This window comes from Chlamydotis macqueenii, chromosome 5 (genome assembly GCF_036417535.1).
Source record: "Chlamydotis macqueenii isolate bChlMac1 chromosome 5, bChlMac1.mat, whole genome shotgun sequence".
Lineage (NCBI taxonomy): Eukaryota > Metazoa > Chordata > Aves > Otidiformes > Otididae > Chlamydotis > Chlamydotis macqueenii.
The window spans coordinates 56699447-56717719 of NC_141560.1; the positions used below are offsets into that span (position 1 = coordinate 56699447).

The window sequence follows — 18273 nt, forward strand, 5'->3', positions numbered from 1 at the left end:
CTAATCTCATAAAAAAACCTAAAATGTTCAGAAAAATTTAAATTAAACTACAATATTTCTGAGAAGCATAACATTCACTTTTCAGAATGATTAAGCTAATATCTAACCTACATGCAGTCTCTGTAAGTCAATGAGTCCACATCTATGAATTGATATGTAAATGTATTATACATACTGTCTACCTCCCTCTACTAACTGTATATATATATACACACAGAGAGTACAAAAATTGATCCAGAAAAATACATCTTTTAGTTAAATTTTTTTATATGAAATATTTTGTTTCATACTACATTAAAATCAAGCATGTTTATTCTGGCTTAAATTGTTCCTGTTTTTTTTTGGTTTAAAAACTGAAAAGTCACTTTCAAAGCAAATATTTTTCATCCAGAATTCATTCAGAAGAAATGAGAAAATAATATTTCAGTATTTTTAATGACATTTTATTTCCAAATTAATTAAGAGGAAAGGAAGAGGTATGCTAATTTTCCCATAAACTTTAGCATATACAAAATAAAGTGCACAACTGTAGGTGAAAAATCCAAACCTACCAAAAATAGTTTCAATGACGCTTAGGTGATAACAGGTCTGAACTGCCTTTTTCAAGATATACTTTTCTACTGCAAATATGATATCCATCTAAATGTATTTTGTTTCTGTAATGTAACTAGCCACATTCATTATATCAACACATGTAAATGGACAATATGGGCCTGAAATTATGGCCACAGATTAAGAGTATCTTCATCTTCAGTAAAATCAATTTATGTGGATTCACATTATTGTATCTGAGAGCAAGTTAGACTCATTCATTGCTGCTGGCCTGCTCACTGAATATTTGTTTGACCTGTTAGAAATGGCTTTTAAATCTTATGGGTCGTAATGGCATTTTCTTAATAGCTACTTCAGGTCACTTTACACTGTGGACATTTTTTTTAAATGAGATTTTAATTTCACCTATTATGGGATAAACCATACTCTATCTACAGACTCATATTTCTGGTGTTAGTTGCAGTTGACAGAATGAGGGCAGGTACAGCACACTAACAACAGAATTTGATGTTTTGTATTCTATTAGGGATTATAAAGCTATCAGCTTGATAGCAACAGGACCTTACTGAGTTCATTTTTTATGAGATTTATGAGTTCATTGTTTATAATGTATCAACAAGAATGTTGATTTTACCATTTAACAAGTACATCATTCATATGTTTTTCTGCTTAGTGAGGAAAGTGTTAAAGTCCACCACTTCCATAATATTTTTAAAGCTGTACAGTACCATACATCTTAACAATCTCAGAATTTGAAGGAGCTGTCTCAAAATAAGCAAATAAAGCAGAATTAATCTGTACTCTTACTCAAAACTTACATCTGTGAAACATCTGATTCAATGCTTATCTTTGAGTAGTTGCTTATGACAAGGGTCATTGTATGTTTTCTAATGTTTTAAAACTTCAGTCAAGATAGAGCTCATAGTTAAATGAAAAAATCACAAGGAAGAAATGTTAAGGCAGAGTCTTCTTAACTTTTATACTCAAGGAGACAAAAAAAAAGTAGCCACAATGTATCACTGCCTGAAGCAGGACAGATTTCTCAGACACAGAAAATGTGGAAGTCAGTCACAGCTTAGCAATTTCATTTAAACACCATATAATACTAAATGAACATTAGTGAATTAAGCTGCTTAACATAGCTACAAAGTAAGTACAGTAAAGAAGAAATGTACTTACTTTTTTTGGCATATGTCCTCATACCCTAAAGTTGCTGATCATAAAATGATCCAGAGCAATAGTTGCAAGCCATCAAGAAAAAAAATACATATACTTTGATAATCTACAGAGTACTTTTTAGAAATTAGGAGGAAAAACACTCTTAAGATATTGCTGATTGAGTAATTTTAAATTTATATAGTTTCTTGATGAAAAGAGAAAGGCAAATTTTAAGAGGGGTGTTAATGAAAAAAAAATATATTTTAAAATCAACTCTATTCTTTATGTTGTTATCCATTGGTAAAATCTCCTTTTGTCAGCTCCAGGAATTCCCAAAAGTCCCATTTCACAGTTTTAGAAATACAAGACTAGTTAGAAAAACAGAAAAATTGAAATTCAAGATACAGTTAATTTATGCGTTCAGATTATTTAGTGTTAGCATGCACAACTTTTCACAAATGTAGTAGCTTGAATATTAAAAAACATGTCTGGATGTGCTCACTTCCAGTTTTTCTTTAAATCTTATGTGGATACCTTCACATTGATGATGTGTGCTTGATTTCCTAAAGATTTTTCTAGAATCCTCTCAATTTCTTTAGGAAATTTCAGTAAATCTAAATAAAAAAGTTGTCTCCAAGTATATGTCCTCTAACAGAGCACATCTTTATACAGCATAAGAACATCCTTTAATATAATACCAAGCCAGCACTTCAATATTTCCTGAAAAATTTCCTCTGCTAATCATAGTTACATATTTTCATAATTCTATTAAAAGTAACAACACTTAAGAACTGGACTAAGACTGTAACATCCCTTTCATTTCAAAGTATATTCTTGCAGCTTTAAAGATTATTTTTCAGCTATGCAGCAACTGCATGTGTAAAGCATTTCTTAAAAAAAAAAAAAAGTAAAATGTTCTAACTGTAGAAAAACATCAGCAATAAAACATTATTAGAAGCATTTAACATCAGAGCACCAAATTCTTGGCTTCATTACCTTGATTCAACTATATTAAACAAGACAACAACATTTTGTTAGATCTCAGTGATAAGGTCTGTTGATGTGTCTTGGCAGGAAAATAAAATAAAAAAAAAATACCTTTGCAAACCACTGAAACAAGTTTGCTCATTCTGCTTCTTTGCTCCTAAAACCACATGTTCATGGTTTTAACATAAATAAGACATAAATAACAATAGGACTAGAACAAAAAAAAATTGTATATGTATTATCTTATTGTATACCTATCATCTTGATTGTTTTTCAAAGGTTTTTGGCTAACATTTACACAAAGCTCTCTTCCATATTTGTGCACAGCAGAAAGGAATCCACAAGTCTGGGCTTTACTAGCTGCTGAAAATCTGAATCTTCAAGTCCATCAGGACTCATAACTGCTAGTCTCCGTAAGGCTGCCTAGAAAAACAAAACAACACTGTTGTAATACCATTAAGGTTTGACAGAGTATTCATTGCAGGAATCCGTTATAACTATCTCTAAATAATAGCAAAGACTCAAAACTGAACTGTGCAGGTCTATGGACTCTTCTACCTGGCTAATCTCTTGTTACTGTCTTCATCTGTCAGATAAACCTCCTTCAAATGCATCTATTAAATGACAATTCTTTTGGGGCACATTACTCTTAGACCTGAGCAGCAGGGACAGTGTGGTGTTAAAGAACACAGCGGTGAGAATCAGAGCACTTTGTAAACCTACCTCTGATCTGCTGCACATCTCACACTGCCTCTTTGTATGTCAGTTCTCCTATCAGCTTTTGTCTTATTTATGAGAACTCTACGTCATCTGATTCAGAAAATGTCTGCTACTAAAGTTTTATGCAATGCCCATAAGAGAAATCTTTTAGATACTAGTGTAGTAGAAGGAAGCCATACAAGTCAAATAATTTGGGAACAAATAAAACTGCCAGTTGTTCGGATTATGAGGATGCACGATACAAATTGCACTGATGTTACTATTATAGAATCATAGAATGGTTAGGGTTGGAAGGGACCTTCAAAGGTCTTCGTAAACTCTTCCTTTTTAAGAAGTTACTTGGTTTTCTCACTGAAGAAAAATATACAACAATTGCATACCTTCTAGCAACCTGACACAAGAGATGAAACTGGAAATCAGGCTGACTTTCCTCAAGAACAAAAACTGTCTTCTATTAGTAAGGTCTGATAGTTGTGATCAGCTTATCTCTGTGCTGTTTGTCAATGCAGCACTTACACAAGAGTTAATCCCCTGCTTCAAAATATACAAAAAGTAAACAACTAAGCTAAACATACCGAACAGTACAAGCCCTCAGACTTTAGTGACAATACCTATCAGAGCCTGAAGCAGCTTATGTCTCTCTTGTACTCTAGCCATACAAGATTAACAAGCCTTCTCAGCAGGTAGGAAGAATAATCTTTCTTATGCTCACATTCATACTGTCTTCATCCTGAATGAGTCCTGCTTTAACAAACAAAACTTCTCATGTGCTTGTACAAAGCTAGCTGTTAATCAAAGCTGCAATAACCAGATTTTAGTTTGACATTTAAAATAACATGAATACTAAGAAGCACTGTCAAACAATATTCTTCAGTCATTACTCGTCAAAACCTGTCTCCTAACTCTAGATCACCCCTGTCCCCAGAGCACTTTCCTCTCACAGAATGCTAGCTGAAAATTACTCAGCTCTGACAGCTGACTGGGGCTCACAGTCCATGCAGTGCAAGGTCAGCAGCTTCGATATTTCCCCTAAGCAAAGAAAGTGTTAACCTCTTGTTGGCCACTCCTTGGCTGGACACTATACTATATTGTCTTGGAGACTCGAACAGAAAAAAAAAAATGGATTGCAGTGAAAGCAAGAAAGCTCTTTTCCTCTCTTTGGCCACTTAACATAAATATTCTGATACATACCTACGTACCTGTGCAGATAAAGGGCTGTTACCCCTGTGATTCAAGGCTTATTTCAGCAAACAGGCTTATTTCAGCAAACAGCATCATCACAGAATGGAATTTAAGAATTACTGAAACTTCAAGTTCTGAAGTGTTCCAGTGAATTTTTTTAGTTCTCAACAATGTGAAGGTGAAGCCATTTTTCTTTATGTGCTTAAATCTTCAGAGGATAAATAATTGACACTGTACAGGATTATGCTTAAGAGGAAAAGCAGGAGACCCTGGCATGAATTTAAAACATTCCTGCAATACTTATGCATTTTGAAATCTAAAGGGCTGTTTTTTCTGCATTTTTCAGGGTAAGCATGAAAGAAAGATTAAAATGTACCTACCAGACATGCCACTAAAACAGAATCACTGTTGTTTCTTTCACTTGGTGATCTGCAAAGTTTAATTAGACGAGGAATACCTGAGTGCACAAAAGAGTATCAGGAGAAATAATTTAGAAAAACAAACTCCTTATTTTGAGATTGGGTATGTTTTTAGATGTTTCGTATTTATCTTCCTTAGTAGATATGATTTCTAATGCAAAGATGATATGCATATACTTGAAGGACTGTCCATGGAGCTGTGCAGTTCAGGGCAGTCATAATTAAAAGTTGTAAAGCATAAACAAATGCATTGTTTTTACTTGCTATTGCTGTTTCACAGTGGAAATTGTGACCTCCATTTCTTCCCTATCCATCCTCCCACACGCCCTTAAAAAACTCCAGCCAAAAGAACACATTGCTTCCTGTTAGATTCATCACATCTTAACCTGCAGGGGTCCAAGTTTTCTGTCCACTGATAGATTCTGCACAAGGCTTTAAATAAAGGAATGGAGGTGGCAGCACTGTCAGTTGGCACAGTCTGCCACAGATACGTGTTGAGTATCGCTGCACCTCAGGTTCCTTTGGGAAATGAGCCAGAGGTTCATTTAGCACAACCTCCTCAGTCACTCTCTGGACAGGCTATAGGGAATCTATTCCATAAAGTGTACCAAGTGAGGCTAAAAATTGAAAAGAGCTGCCATAAAACTAGTGATACACCCTTACAGCTGAGTTTTACAGCTGCATCTGCCACTTCAGGATCTCGGCTGAGTCGTGCCAGTGTAACTGCAGATTTCTGTTGGACTCGCTCACAAGCAGCAACTTCTGCTGAATTTCCTGAAGATGATCTTTCAAAGAGCATTTCCATTAAAAGTTGAACACCTAGAAGGACGTAAGAGCCATCGTTATCCTCTGTCCAACAAAAAAAAACCTCTCAGTTCAAAAAAAGTAAAGGGAAAAAGCAAGCTAGGTAAATACAGACCAATTACTCAAATAGGGTGTGAAGAATGCATAAATGTGGACTGCAATTTGGCCATCAGCATTCCAGCGCATCACATCTGTGCATAAATTTTTCTTCACTAGGAAGCTACAGGTCTTCTGGAACTACAAAATGCACTAAATCTTCCCTCCAACTTCCTGACTCCTCTACAAGTTGGTATTTTAGATTTCACAAATTTATTTCAATCAAACTAAATGCAATTCTTTGTTTGCTTCTAAACTAACCTGAAGGTAATCACTAACCTTAAAACATATAGTGACATATTTCTGGTCTCTACATTAAGTTTTGCTTTGAATTAAAGGAAAGTAAAACTTTGGTTTTCAATTTCTGTATTTTTAAACAAGTCTTTCCCATGTCAAACTGTTTTAGGGCATTTTATAATGAGGAATCTTTTAATGAGGGAAATTATGAAATTCTGCCTTTTGAAGATTACTGTGCAACTAACTCTTCACTTCAGAAGAGACAATGTCATCCATGTTGAAATGGTTTCATTAACTTACTGTTGCCTGTAGGAGTTGATGTTCTTATTGTAGCAGCACAAAACCAGATGAGACTATACTGATTTCTATTTTCTAGATTATTTATTTTAAATGTAAGGACAATTATGTGCTATTAGATTTCATATGCTATTAGGCATTTAGATTACTTGAGGTAGCATCAGAAGATTTTAACTGTTAGAACATTTGCATAAATAATTAAGAGAATTAGCATCAGAATCATGCAGCTAGATAATAATCAATTGACATACAAAAAAGCCAAGGTTGAGAAGAAAACGTGTCTAAACTCTCCAGGATTCAAAGACCCTTCTCAGTTAGTGAGTCTGGCTTCTGACCAGCATCTGATTATTACGACATTAGGCAGACAGAAAAAGCCTTTATACACAAGGTGAGTGTCAACCCTTCTCAAAAGCCTGGGGGCAAATTCTTATGTGTGAATTTCCATTATGAAGTGTATACACAAATTTTACTTCATCACATTGTGCCTGACAATCCACATGTACACCTCCACCTACTGTAGTATCTAACATGAGTTAAGCCTAGTTGTTAATACAATTTCATGAACTTAGTCAAGTTTCTGCTGTAGTAGAAGTAGTTGAAATATGATCAAACGCCTGTCCCAAACAACAAAACATGTTTTGATGTGCTCAAGTAAATAGATAGCAAAACTACATAACCAGCCTGTTAATCATAAAGGACTGCAAAATCTTCCAAGTCATATCTGGATTGTGAGTGCTAACAACAGCAAATCAGAAAACAACAGCAGATGAACAAATCACCAGCAAGGTATTCTCTACCCAGTCCTATAATTACAGTCACCTAGAGCCCTGGGAAATGTCAGAGTCTTACCAAGAGTTTCTAGAAAAGACTCTGCATGAGGAAGCTCCATGTGCCTGCATCAAGAGGTCCAGAACCACCTCTCCAACCTCCAGGAACACAGGGAGCTTGGACAGAGGAGCATGGCAGAAACCTGACCAATCTCTCTCTGGGACTGCCCTAGCCCTCCCATACAACAAGGAGGTCATATATGAAACCACCATGCTAACCTGCCTTGCTCCTCCCCCTCACTGCAAGTAATTTATAAAACTGCATATATCTGTGATTAAATTACTTCAGTATCCAGATCCATTCAACTTCCACATTGTCATCTGGTCTTAAACTCAACACCTATCCACCTTAGCAAGGACATTAAATACACACTACCTCTGTGCAGACATGGATCACATCAAGCAAATTAGTTGCGTCTGATCCTTGCCAGTCATATTTTTGTGCACAGAGCTCAAATTTTCCACTGAAATGCAAGAAACATCTAAATCCAACTGGTCAATTCTATTTCAAGACCCACTTCTATGTAGGTGCTTTCTGAAACCCTTTCACCCACCCTACAATCAGCCATATCTGAGATTAAAATGGATCCAAACTCAAACCATTCCTATCCAAACTTTAATTTTAAAAGTGTGGAAGGGATATTCCTAGGACAGAAAAAGCTTCACTGTAATTTCATATCTCCCAAAAAAAAAATAAAAAAAAAAAAAGCTGTCTTACAGTATTGCTTGGCCATGAATCTGCTGGTAGGTGTGTTAATAAGGCAGTTACGTCTTCCTGTATCCTTATCTACAGAATTATTAACCTAAATTCTCAGACCTCTGGTGGGTCTACAACACCTAGGGTTTTTTCAACATAATGAATTTCTCACAATACGATATTTAAAGAAGTGTGGAAAAAAACTAGCAATTGCTGTATAGTAATAGAAACATAATGCTTCAATATGTATAATATTTCTGAATACCTGTGAAAAAAAGTGACACAGAATGCAGGTATGCATAGCTCAGTATCACATGATGTCTTTTAATGTGTAAGAATTGTGACCTTATACAATGTAATTACCAGAATAAAGGTTGTTGAAACACTTCGTACTGCTTTGCTTTGTGTCTATGAGTAAGTCACAGACACAGAGAACACCAGCAATGTGGTCATATAAGCAAAGTTTTCTAAAGCAGTGGTAATTTATTTCAGTTACATAGAACTATCCCAAGGACTCATTTTACACCCAGCAGTAATGTGCAATATCCAGCAGAGACAGGATGCAAAATGAAGTATTATTAGCGAGGTCTTTCTCCTTCACCTTGTAACCACTACTTTTCCATCTACCCACATTCTCCCAAAACAAATACAGAATATAATTCAGCTAAAATACATACCATTTCCTTGAATGATTTCTGAAGCACACTGGTCCAAGACAGACATGTTTGCCAATATTGTTACCACCTGTTATTAAACAGAGAAGGAAATATGAAGTATAGCTCTACAATTCAGTAATATTAAATACCATTGTGGTTTATAAAATTAGTGTGGCAGAAATATGGCCAACTTAATAAAATTTAAAAGCATTCTTGTAGTTGAACAGTCTATTTCCACCTTTGTGACTTCTCAGGGGTCTTTATCTTACATATGGCTGCTAACTGAAATCCAGACAAGAGAAGCAAAACCTCTTTTTCTCACACTCCTCCACACATGCATAGAAGTCTGTCATATAGAGATCTATGCAGCGGATTTATTCAGTGGTTAAATTAGTCAAAAGAAGAAGATAAAAGTTTATAAAACCCAACTAACTGAAAAAAAACCAAACTGAAGTCCTACAAAGAATTCAGCCAGGAGTTGCCCACCCTTAGGAACCAATCCTGTTGTCACATTCCAGCTCAGGCAGAGCTCACAGTGAAGACTAAGAAGCAGCACATAGCATACGTTCAGTAACACTAAATTATTGCTGCTTTTCTGCTTCAGGGTTTAGCTAAAATGTTGAGAAACCCTTGCAACAAATTTGGAGTTTTGAGCCTTGATTCAAGGGAGTATTTAAGGAATACTTTTCCGTTTTATTGAAGCCATAAATTGTGTGCATGTCAAAACACTGTCCCAAAATGAGCTGGATTTAAAAATCATTTATACTTTTCCTGAGCTAAGGCCAAGGTAAGGTTTTGTATCACAGAAACACATTTTGAGATCCTGATTTACAGAATTTCTTATCCAGAACAGCACTAACTGTTTTCAAGATTTGGTGTAACTCAGCTTGATTAAACTCATGCAGCAAGCCAGTGACAGAGATTGGATCATGTGGAGCTGTTGGCTTTCAGTAACCCATTCCCTTCATTGGTATCATACATCTGCTCTCATATATCCTGCAAGATATTCTTCTTTACTTTATCCTTCAAATAACTTGCTTCATGCATGCAAACACATCTCAATATTAACAGCATATGTGAGAGGCAAAATAATAAATGCTATAGATCATTAGAATATAAAACAGAAATAATATTATTTCTAAGAGGTTTTAATTGTCTCTATTCTAGTTGAGAAAAACTGATCAACCTCAAAAATAATGATCAATTTGAGAACTTGTTATCAGCTTTTTAACGGTACAGTGTCAGTTCACAGACAAGCAAACTTCTTAGATGTAAGTAGGCATGAGATCAAATCACCATTCCAATCTCACTTTGCCATTTTAATAACAAGGATGACTCATTTTCAATGCTGTGACATAAAGGTCTTCCACTTTTGAAGGCAGTGTTACAGTGTCATCTCTCTGAATAAATATACTTACTTAGGATGCAAATGAGTTGCTGAAACTCTAAAGAGTGACAGGTAGAAATATGGTAACTTGGTATATGTCTATGTATTTATTCCATATTAATTATTAACTGTGTTTCAGGCAGAGTGTATGTGTTTTCTCATTCTAAATTATATCCTGTTAATGAAAATTGCTTCCTCTATGCAGAATCTCTACCCCATGTGGCTCTCTAAGCCACAAATGAAGAATTCAATTAACCACAATTTGAATACGTGCCAATTATTCCACTGCTTCAAGTTATTTTGTCTAATAAGTACATTCATATATAAAAATATTTTGTGTGTATCTTTTTGACACGAAAAATTATTTGAGGCTATATCTAGACTTCCTCTGCGTTGATTACGTGACCCCTACATTTTGCAATGTATTTACGAACTAACCTAATGGGTTTATATGTAAACTTCTCCAGAAGGGTTTATAAAAGACCATTATAATCAATAACCATCAAGATCTACCTATATTATCATTTTAAATCTTAGTAGGACTTGAAAGGCGGTTAAACTATAGATAAGATCACTCCATATGGATAGATTTTTCTTTCCCCAAAAAAGTCACATTTTCCTGTGAACAGTGTAATATGAACTAGCATAATGTAAACACATAATAGGCAAGCTGACTTTAAATGCTATATTTCCCCTATACTTGCCTATTTTAAAATTCAGTACACATGGAGCTTACACAAAAATTTCCTCTGTAATACAGACCAAAGTTCAAGGAAGTTTAGTACTAAAGATTAACTCTCTAGAGGAAAACACAAACTTAAATGTAGACTCAATTTGTTTTGAAAATCAACACTTCCGTGAGCATTGGTTTTAATGAAGTCTCATTTCTTTTGGATTTAGAGTTGATCAAAAACCATAAACAGAACTTTTCCAGTGGCATCTCTCCCACTGTAGAATTTTTTTGTCTAATAATACGTAGGTTTTATCTTAGCCTCTCTTTTCCCATTATCTGTCTCCAAATTTCATAAAGCCTTAGGCAGTCTCTCAAAAATAACTGTAAAGTCCTGTTGAATCAGCAAACCAGTTCAGATGTTTTTGTGAGACATGGAGCACACAAACAGATATTGATAAAAGTGCCTGCCTAAGCCTCATTTCTACCAGGAAAATAGATTAAAATTACTGGAAAGAATAGGTACCAAAAACTCTTTCAGAACTGAAATAACTTTGAAAGAGTTGAACAACTTGAAAATATTTAACATGGAATCTGTACTGTTCAACTGCAATATTTAGCATTTATTTCATTAATTGTTCAAGACATTTCTTTTAAAAGAATACCCTCAAAGATTATAAAGGACTAGCATCTGAGATAATTTATGATTCTTGCAGTTTTTCTGGATTCCTAGGCCATGCAATGAACTTGTAATCAGCTCAAAGTATAGAAAAGGAGATATCCTGAAGACAGAACACATGACCTCTGATCATCTGCCAGTGCTACCATACCATGCAGAAAGTCTGTGATGAAGTCACCCACAAATTCCAGTGATATCTTGATATGTGGGATCTGCAGATGTGGTATTAAGCAATGACTGTCAGAGGTTTTCTGGAGGAAAAAAATAAAAGTTGCTTCATAATACGTGGTGTTTTTTAATGAAACATCTGATCTCACATTCTGTTGCCAAACCTAATGCAGGATTATAGTGGACAGCCTTTGAAACTATGTGCTGCAAGAACTGATGCCATCCAGCATAATTCCTTGCCTTGTATGTCTGCTAGGCAGATCTGTTCTGGAGCTAGATCTTGATCCATGCATCTCAAATATCTGTATTTTAGCAGAACTCTCCAATAGACTAACCCAGGCTAGCCCACACTGATTTCTGTTGTCCAGCTCCATCAAAAATTGCAGGTGCTTCTTTAAGGCAAGACTCTGATAAACCTGGTGGCTGCAGCTTTCTCTGTGGTAACTGGCAGCCCTAAAACCACAGTAGTAATGAACACCACAGAAAAATAGACCCGATCAACAAATAATGGACTGATCCATTTGTTTGCCACCAGATGAAAGCTGAATTGTTCAAGATAGTGTCACACGATTTACACTACCAAAAGCAACCTGAGCAACAGATCTCAGGAGTTTATCCCTGCATTCACCACCTACCTGTTAACATGTTCTATGCACTATGCACCTAAACTACGTTGTAGTGAGACATAGTAAAACACAAAATGCCAGGAAGTGAATTCTCAGACTAGCTCATGTTTTAGCACCTTTTGAAGAGGCACATGCTTATCAAAATATAACATGCAAATAGTTCCACTGGGACTAGTAAGATTTTTTACATGACTAAGAGACTAAGGAGTTAACTTTTAGTTAACTTTAAAAACTATATCCAAAATCAAGAAGCTTTGAAAGTTCACCTTTAAATTATTTTTTGGTGAACTAAGTATGCGGACATATTTGAGAGGGGGAGCCTCCCTTTTGGTCCATGGAAAAATTCCCTATTTAATAAATAAAAGTAGAAACAATAGAGATATTTCATACTTTTCAAATGTCAGTACAGCATCATGTTGCTAGTCTCGCAGTTGCCCTGGAAATTAATCTAAAACCTAAATAAAAATCTCTATTCCTATAGGCAAAATAAGTAAACAGATAGTAAACACTTTTCTATAGTGACAATAAATCCATTATTATAAAATTGGCAGTGTTGATCTTGCTGGTTACTCTAGTAAACAAAATCTATTTTTATAATTTGAAAAGTGTTTTTAATTCCACATAGTTTCCTTCCATTCACCCAGCCTTTTACAAATACTGAACTTATGAATGATGAAGCTTCCTTTTCAGTTCTGTAGTCTGCTTTGCGCTGAACCATAGGAATTTCAGTGATCAAGAGTGATTTAAATTTGAGGAACCATAGTTAATTAAGAATCTTTAAAATAGTTTTGTTCAAAACCTCTTGAAGAACAACAGTCAGCTTGGAAATTCTCTTGCTAAAAAAATGTAATCACTAACACTGTAATAACACTTTTCCTTCTAAACAACTAATGATTACTAATGCACATTAACCAATGTACAAAGTTTCTGAAAGTTTGTTGCAAAAGTGAAAACTAGATGAAAATTCTTTGTTGTAAACTAAGATACAGACACTGAGAGTGTAAATCTCACATGCTTTAGTTAACAATAAGCTTTAAACCTAAAGAGCACATAAGAAACAGAAGGCTTCTTTGATAACTTTCCCTTAATACCAGATTTAAGATGATCTAAAAGTGTTTCTCATTATTGTGAAGACAGCTACTCAGGAAGAAAGATGCAATAGGATTTGGAAGATGAAGGCACACATTTTGGCCTGTTAAAAGGGCAATATCTTCCACATTTGAGGGTCACTTATCTCACTTGGGGAAAGCAGAGGTGTCTACAGAGGTGGAAGATGTGATGCAAATATACCTTTATTGATAATAAGGGTACACTATTCAGTAAGCTTTTATTGACAGCCACAACAGAAATAGAAAGTCACAAGCTCAAAATGAGAATTAGCAGGTAATTTAATTGAGTGGCAAAGTAGATAAATATAGAATTACCAATTCTCTTAGTTAATTACTCCTTTAAGGCTAATTCACCGCTAAGTAAAAATATTTTTTCTACATATTATAGGAGTATTTTGTAATTCATTCAAATAAATGACATAAGGATAAATCAGAGTGTGTCTGCAAAGTTCCAGATACTCATCTTCAGAAACAAATGGGCATCTAACAACTAATCTGAAGCAAGATGGAGTCTTTGTTTCTGAATGTAAATTAAAAACATCTGAACTTCACTATTCAAGATTAATCCACAGGGAGACAGCAAAGGAGTACATACAGCAGGCATTACATCAAATCGAGGTAGAAAAACCTTTCAGGATACTATTTATTGGGAGAAAAACTTTGCTAAGAAATTTTCTCTGGGACATCATATTGCTTACAATAGAAAATTTAATTCCCATTGCTTCTTATAGCCATTTTTGTGGTTGGGAATTCAGTTTTCTTCCTGAAAACAGAGAAATAAATATACCTAAATAAGCAGATCTATAGGTCTTTCTGTTGCCTGACTGGAAGAGGCAGTTAGAGGCAGGATCTGTTTGTGAAGTCCAGATCTACTCTGAGACTGTATCAAGGCAACTATAATCTTAGAATGCTGAGGCACAGCAACAGAGACTAAAACTAAAAGAATCTTACCCTTTAGAATGTGCTGACTAATCTAGCTAAAGAATAGGTAGAATAACAAGATTATCATATTTTTTGTTTTAAAGAAGCACATAGAAAATGCATCCTGCATTCACATGGTGAATGGGCATGTCGCATAAACGAGGGCATATGACTCTAAAACAGTGGAGCTATAGTGTGTCTCTTCCCCCACTTCTGAGGCCACAGTTTTCTGTCTTTCAGATTAAAATCTAGGCGAAAAAAAAGAATCATCCCTCAGAGTTCCTTCATGGTATAAGAAAGCTTCTTAGATTTTGTAACTGAATCAAAGATGCCTAAGACATCTGGTCTCCCTAGAGCAGAGCACAATTTATCCCAAGCTAATGCACAGTTGCAGGAAATAACTTTGCTTGTCTAGCTAGTCTAATTGGAATCAGAGTTTGAGTATATGGGAGGAAACTTAATTACTCCCATTTTAGAGAAGGCAGAAAGTGCAGAAAACTGGTTCAATTGCCACTAACTCAAGCAGAGTGGTCAGGAAGTCATTTCTACTTAAGGAGGAAAAAGAAGCAAGCAACTGTAATCTGTAGAAACACTGTTTATGAGCTCACCCACTCAGGACCAAGACTGAAATCACAATCTTCACCTAGGCAGTGATTCTGTTTTGGAAAAAAAGATCAGTGGCAAAACTCAGAGGTTGTTTGAAATCTGCTATCTCATTTCCTGAAGGACTGAAGACAAAAAGATGACGAATGTAGCAAAATGCATACATAACCATCTCTTACTTACACCTTTATGATTGGTACAGCGTGCAGCAAAGTCTCTTGTTTATAGTTTCTGCAGTAAACAGCCCTACTCCAGCACCAGCCTCATTGTACTGTGAACTTGGCAGGCAAGAGCAGAAAATAAAAACTGTAATGAATTGTGCCGACGTAGCATGTTTCCACTAGAGAAACTTTACACTGAGTAAGTGCAATGTCTGCCCAACTTTACAGATGCTTAAACAAAAATGCAAATTGCTTCTTCAAAATCAGAATAGCAGCAATATCAGGAATTGATCCCAGGAATAAAAACCTCACCACACTAAGCTAGCAAAGAATAGCAAAGAGTTCTTCAATTGAACTGAGATTTTACTCTTCTAGCTGAGTCTCTTGCTTTCTAAGTTGGACCACATTGTCATACCCTGCATCAAATCTGAATGTGAAAGGCAGAATTGTAACTAAACAGGTATTTTGTCTCAAAAAGATCGTGTTTAAGAGAGAGAGTCAGTGTTGGACCCCTGGAATGTAACAATCCATAATACTGACCACACATATTCTTACTTATATTTTAATACTGTTCAAATGTATATGCAAAGACAGAGATAACCAGTTTAAAAAGAATGAAAGGACACCAGGGAAGCAATTACAGTTTTACACAGAAAACTAATTAGGATATCAATGACATAATGGCATGGAGAAAGTTCATATATAGTCATGTGACTTTTGATCTAATTTTCACTTTTGCATCTGTTACTGGCAATCTTGTTTCTTGTTTAATTTCTTATGGTTTTTAAAATAATTATGTAATTTATTACCTCTGTTTCTAGCTATATTAGTTGAAAACGTGTTTTCTCAATGTGACCTAGTCAACACTGGAAAGGATCACACCATTTTAGTGCATACTTGACCAACTACAGTTCACAGCCAGACACTGAGAGGAAGAGGAATTCTAACACACATCTAGTCATCATTGTACTAATGTCAGAGCTGGAAGTTAATGGAGAGCTGTGCGAGAAAACTATGCAGATACCCTTTTATGACCTCATTGTCCTTATCCACAGTATGTAAATCCACAAAAGTGTGTTGAACTGCAGAAAGGATGTGTGACCATGCAGTTTGAACTATTTGGGACTGTTAAATACAACTTGCAGCTGATCTTGAAAATAATTTTCACGAACTAGACAGGAAGCTTAGGTCTACTGAAGTCAGACCTGACAGAGGCAGCCCACCAAGCTTTGCTCCTAGCCCTGTCACTGGCTGCTTGTGTAACATGCCATAGGTGACTGAGTCCCAGGGTATCACATGCATTTATTCTATGGGAAAGACCAGCTGACGGCTCAGCAGTGGAAGGGGTATTCCTCTTCTGATCCAACTGGGAGAGAGAGCTCCCCTTTCCATAATTATTTTGCTCCAAGAAGAGAGCTTTAAAAAGCATAAACAGTTCATCAACTGCCTTCCCCCTGACCTGCAATTATTTTGTCTAATACTTCTTGTCAGATATAAGGAAGACAGGCACCTAACTTGGGCTGCACTGATCAAACTCTACTTCAAGCTCCCTGTTCTTCTTAGCCCATAGTGGCTTCCATACATACAGGAAAATTTGGACAGCAATTTAACAAAATGGAGTCAGGAATTCCACAGTCTTCATGACAACAAGCAGAAAGGAAAAGCAGTTGGCAAGGATTAATAAATTCCTCAGTATTCAAGAAACTCAGACTGAAAAATAGCATTGCAAGTTCCTTTAATCCAGGCAGAGATTTTCAAAAGAAGTCTAAAGGATCTGTTAATATTCTTCTCATTAAAAGCATTGCTCTCAAAGTCTTTCACTGGGAATTAGGCAACATTTAAAAATCAAAGCTTCTTTATGTTAAGTAACATCTATCTCTGCTCTCCTTTTCACCCTACAATCTCCCATGTAAGGGAAAAGAGAGGGGAAAAGGCAACAAAAGGAAAATGCAAATTCCATGGAAAAAAAAAATGGAAGAGCAGAGAAAAAAAATCTGGAACCTAGAGGAAGAATAGTATTAAGGGTTTCAAATCTCAAATGAGACAGAAGGTCTTAGCTTGAGAGTCTGCAGCATTTCCCAGACACCAAGAAAACAGGAAAGAGTTTAGCAGAAAAAAAGCAGCAATGATTTCCATTTTCTCCTTCCAACTTAAAAGCCTTTTTCCACCAACAACTTTTCTGAAACATAGTTCACTGATTTTAGGCCTAGAAATAACCACTTTAAAACTGATGTGTTCACTGCACATTAATTTTTTTTTGTCTGCCTGAATAACAGAAGGTCAGAAGCTGTTAGACTGTACCTCCACAACTTCACAGGTAAGGTGAGAATACTAGCAACACTGAAGAGACAAGTGGGAATGCAGAAAGAAAAATTTTATTATACATAAATACACTGTGCACAAACATACATATTTCATATTTTTCTATGTAGAGTCTAATATGATGGTTAAAGTCAAGAAGGCCTTAAATTATAAGGGTTTTGGCTAAACCCTTCTTCTGACAGTGCTTAAACTCCATTAAGAAATCTGATTATACATTACACTGCTGAATTTAGGCACGAACCCTTCTGAAAGGATATTTTGATGCTCCTTTGAAGTAAAAAACCTGCTATCCAGAAAATAAGTATCTGTAGCAAGAAAAAGAATATGGCACATTTGTATCCATTTTGACAGAAAACTCAAGGCTAAGGTATCTGGAAATTATCGCTTTATCTGACTACTCTTATACAAAGTATTTTGTTACAAAACTGAGTCATCTCAATGTAATACTGCTGGTTACAGAAGCCACACATGCTTCTATAAAATGGACAATGATTATCTTGTTTATCATTAAGTCCAGCACTCAGTTCTAGATTTCTTACCTAACCTAAGATAGCACTGTCTGGGAAATGAAAGAGGAAGGAGGTTGGTTTTCAGATAGTGAAGGCAGGAAAAGTTTATTATCATTTGCACACAAAAGCTTTTCAGAAGTCAAAAGACAGAACAGTTTTAGAGGTGCTTGAGCAGGAAAATACTTTCTACAGGCAACACACAAAGCATCTGACATCCAGCTCCTGGGCAGAATGTTATTTATTTATATGACCATGGAGGGTGATAACTAGTCATGGCTAGCTCTCCTTAGAAAGGCTGTATAGAAGGCCATGCTGTGACTTAAACGACACAAATGAAAACAAAACTCACTGTTACTTTCTTGCATTTCAGCCATCTTTCTCCCATGTAAGCATGCTTCAGTCTATTATAGCAAATTACAATTTTCTTAAATCAGCAGCAATGCTAAAGTAGTAATGTGTTTAGAAATACTGGGTAGTTTTCTATAG

At 35.6% G+C, this 18273-nt stretch overlaps 1 protein-coding gene across 1 annotated transcript in view; it reads right to left on the reverse strand.

The window, feature by feature from the left end:
- Positions 1-421: 421 nt before the first annotated feature.
- INSC (INSC spindle orientation adaptor protein) overlaps positions 422-18273 on the reverse strand; it is a 161171-nt gene continuing 143319 nt past the window's right edge. The window contains exons 10-13 of the mRNA XM_086748805.1: positions 8654-8720; positions 5682-5837; positions 4980-5056; positions 422-3120 (exon numbers count right to left, since the gene is read on the reverse strand). Coding sequence (XP_086604931.1) covers positions 2992-3120; positions 4980-5056; positions 5682-5837; positions 8654-8720 — 429 coding nt within the window. The 3' untranslated portion in view covers positions 422-2991. The remainder of the gene's footprint in view (positions 3121-4979; positions 5057-5681; positions 5838-8653; positions 8721-18273) is intronic.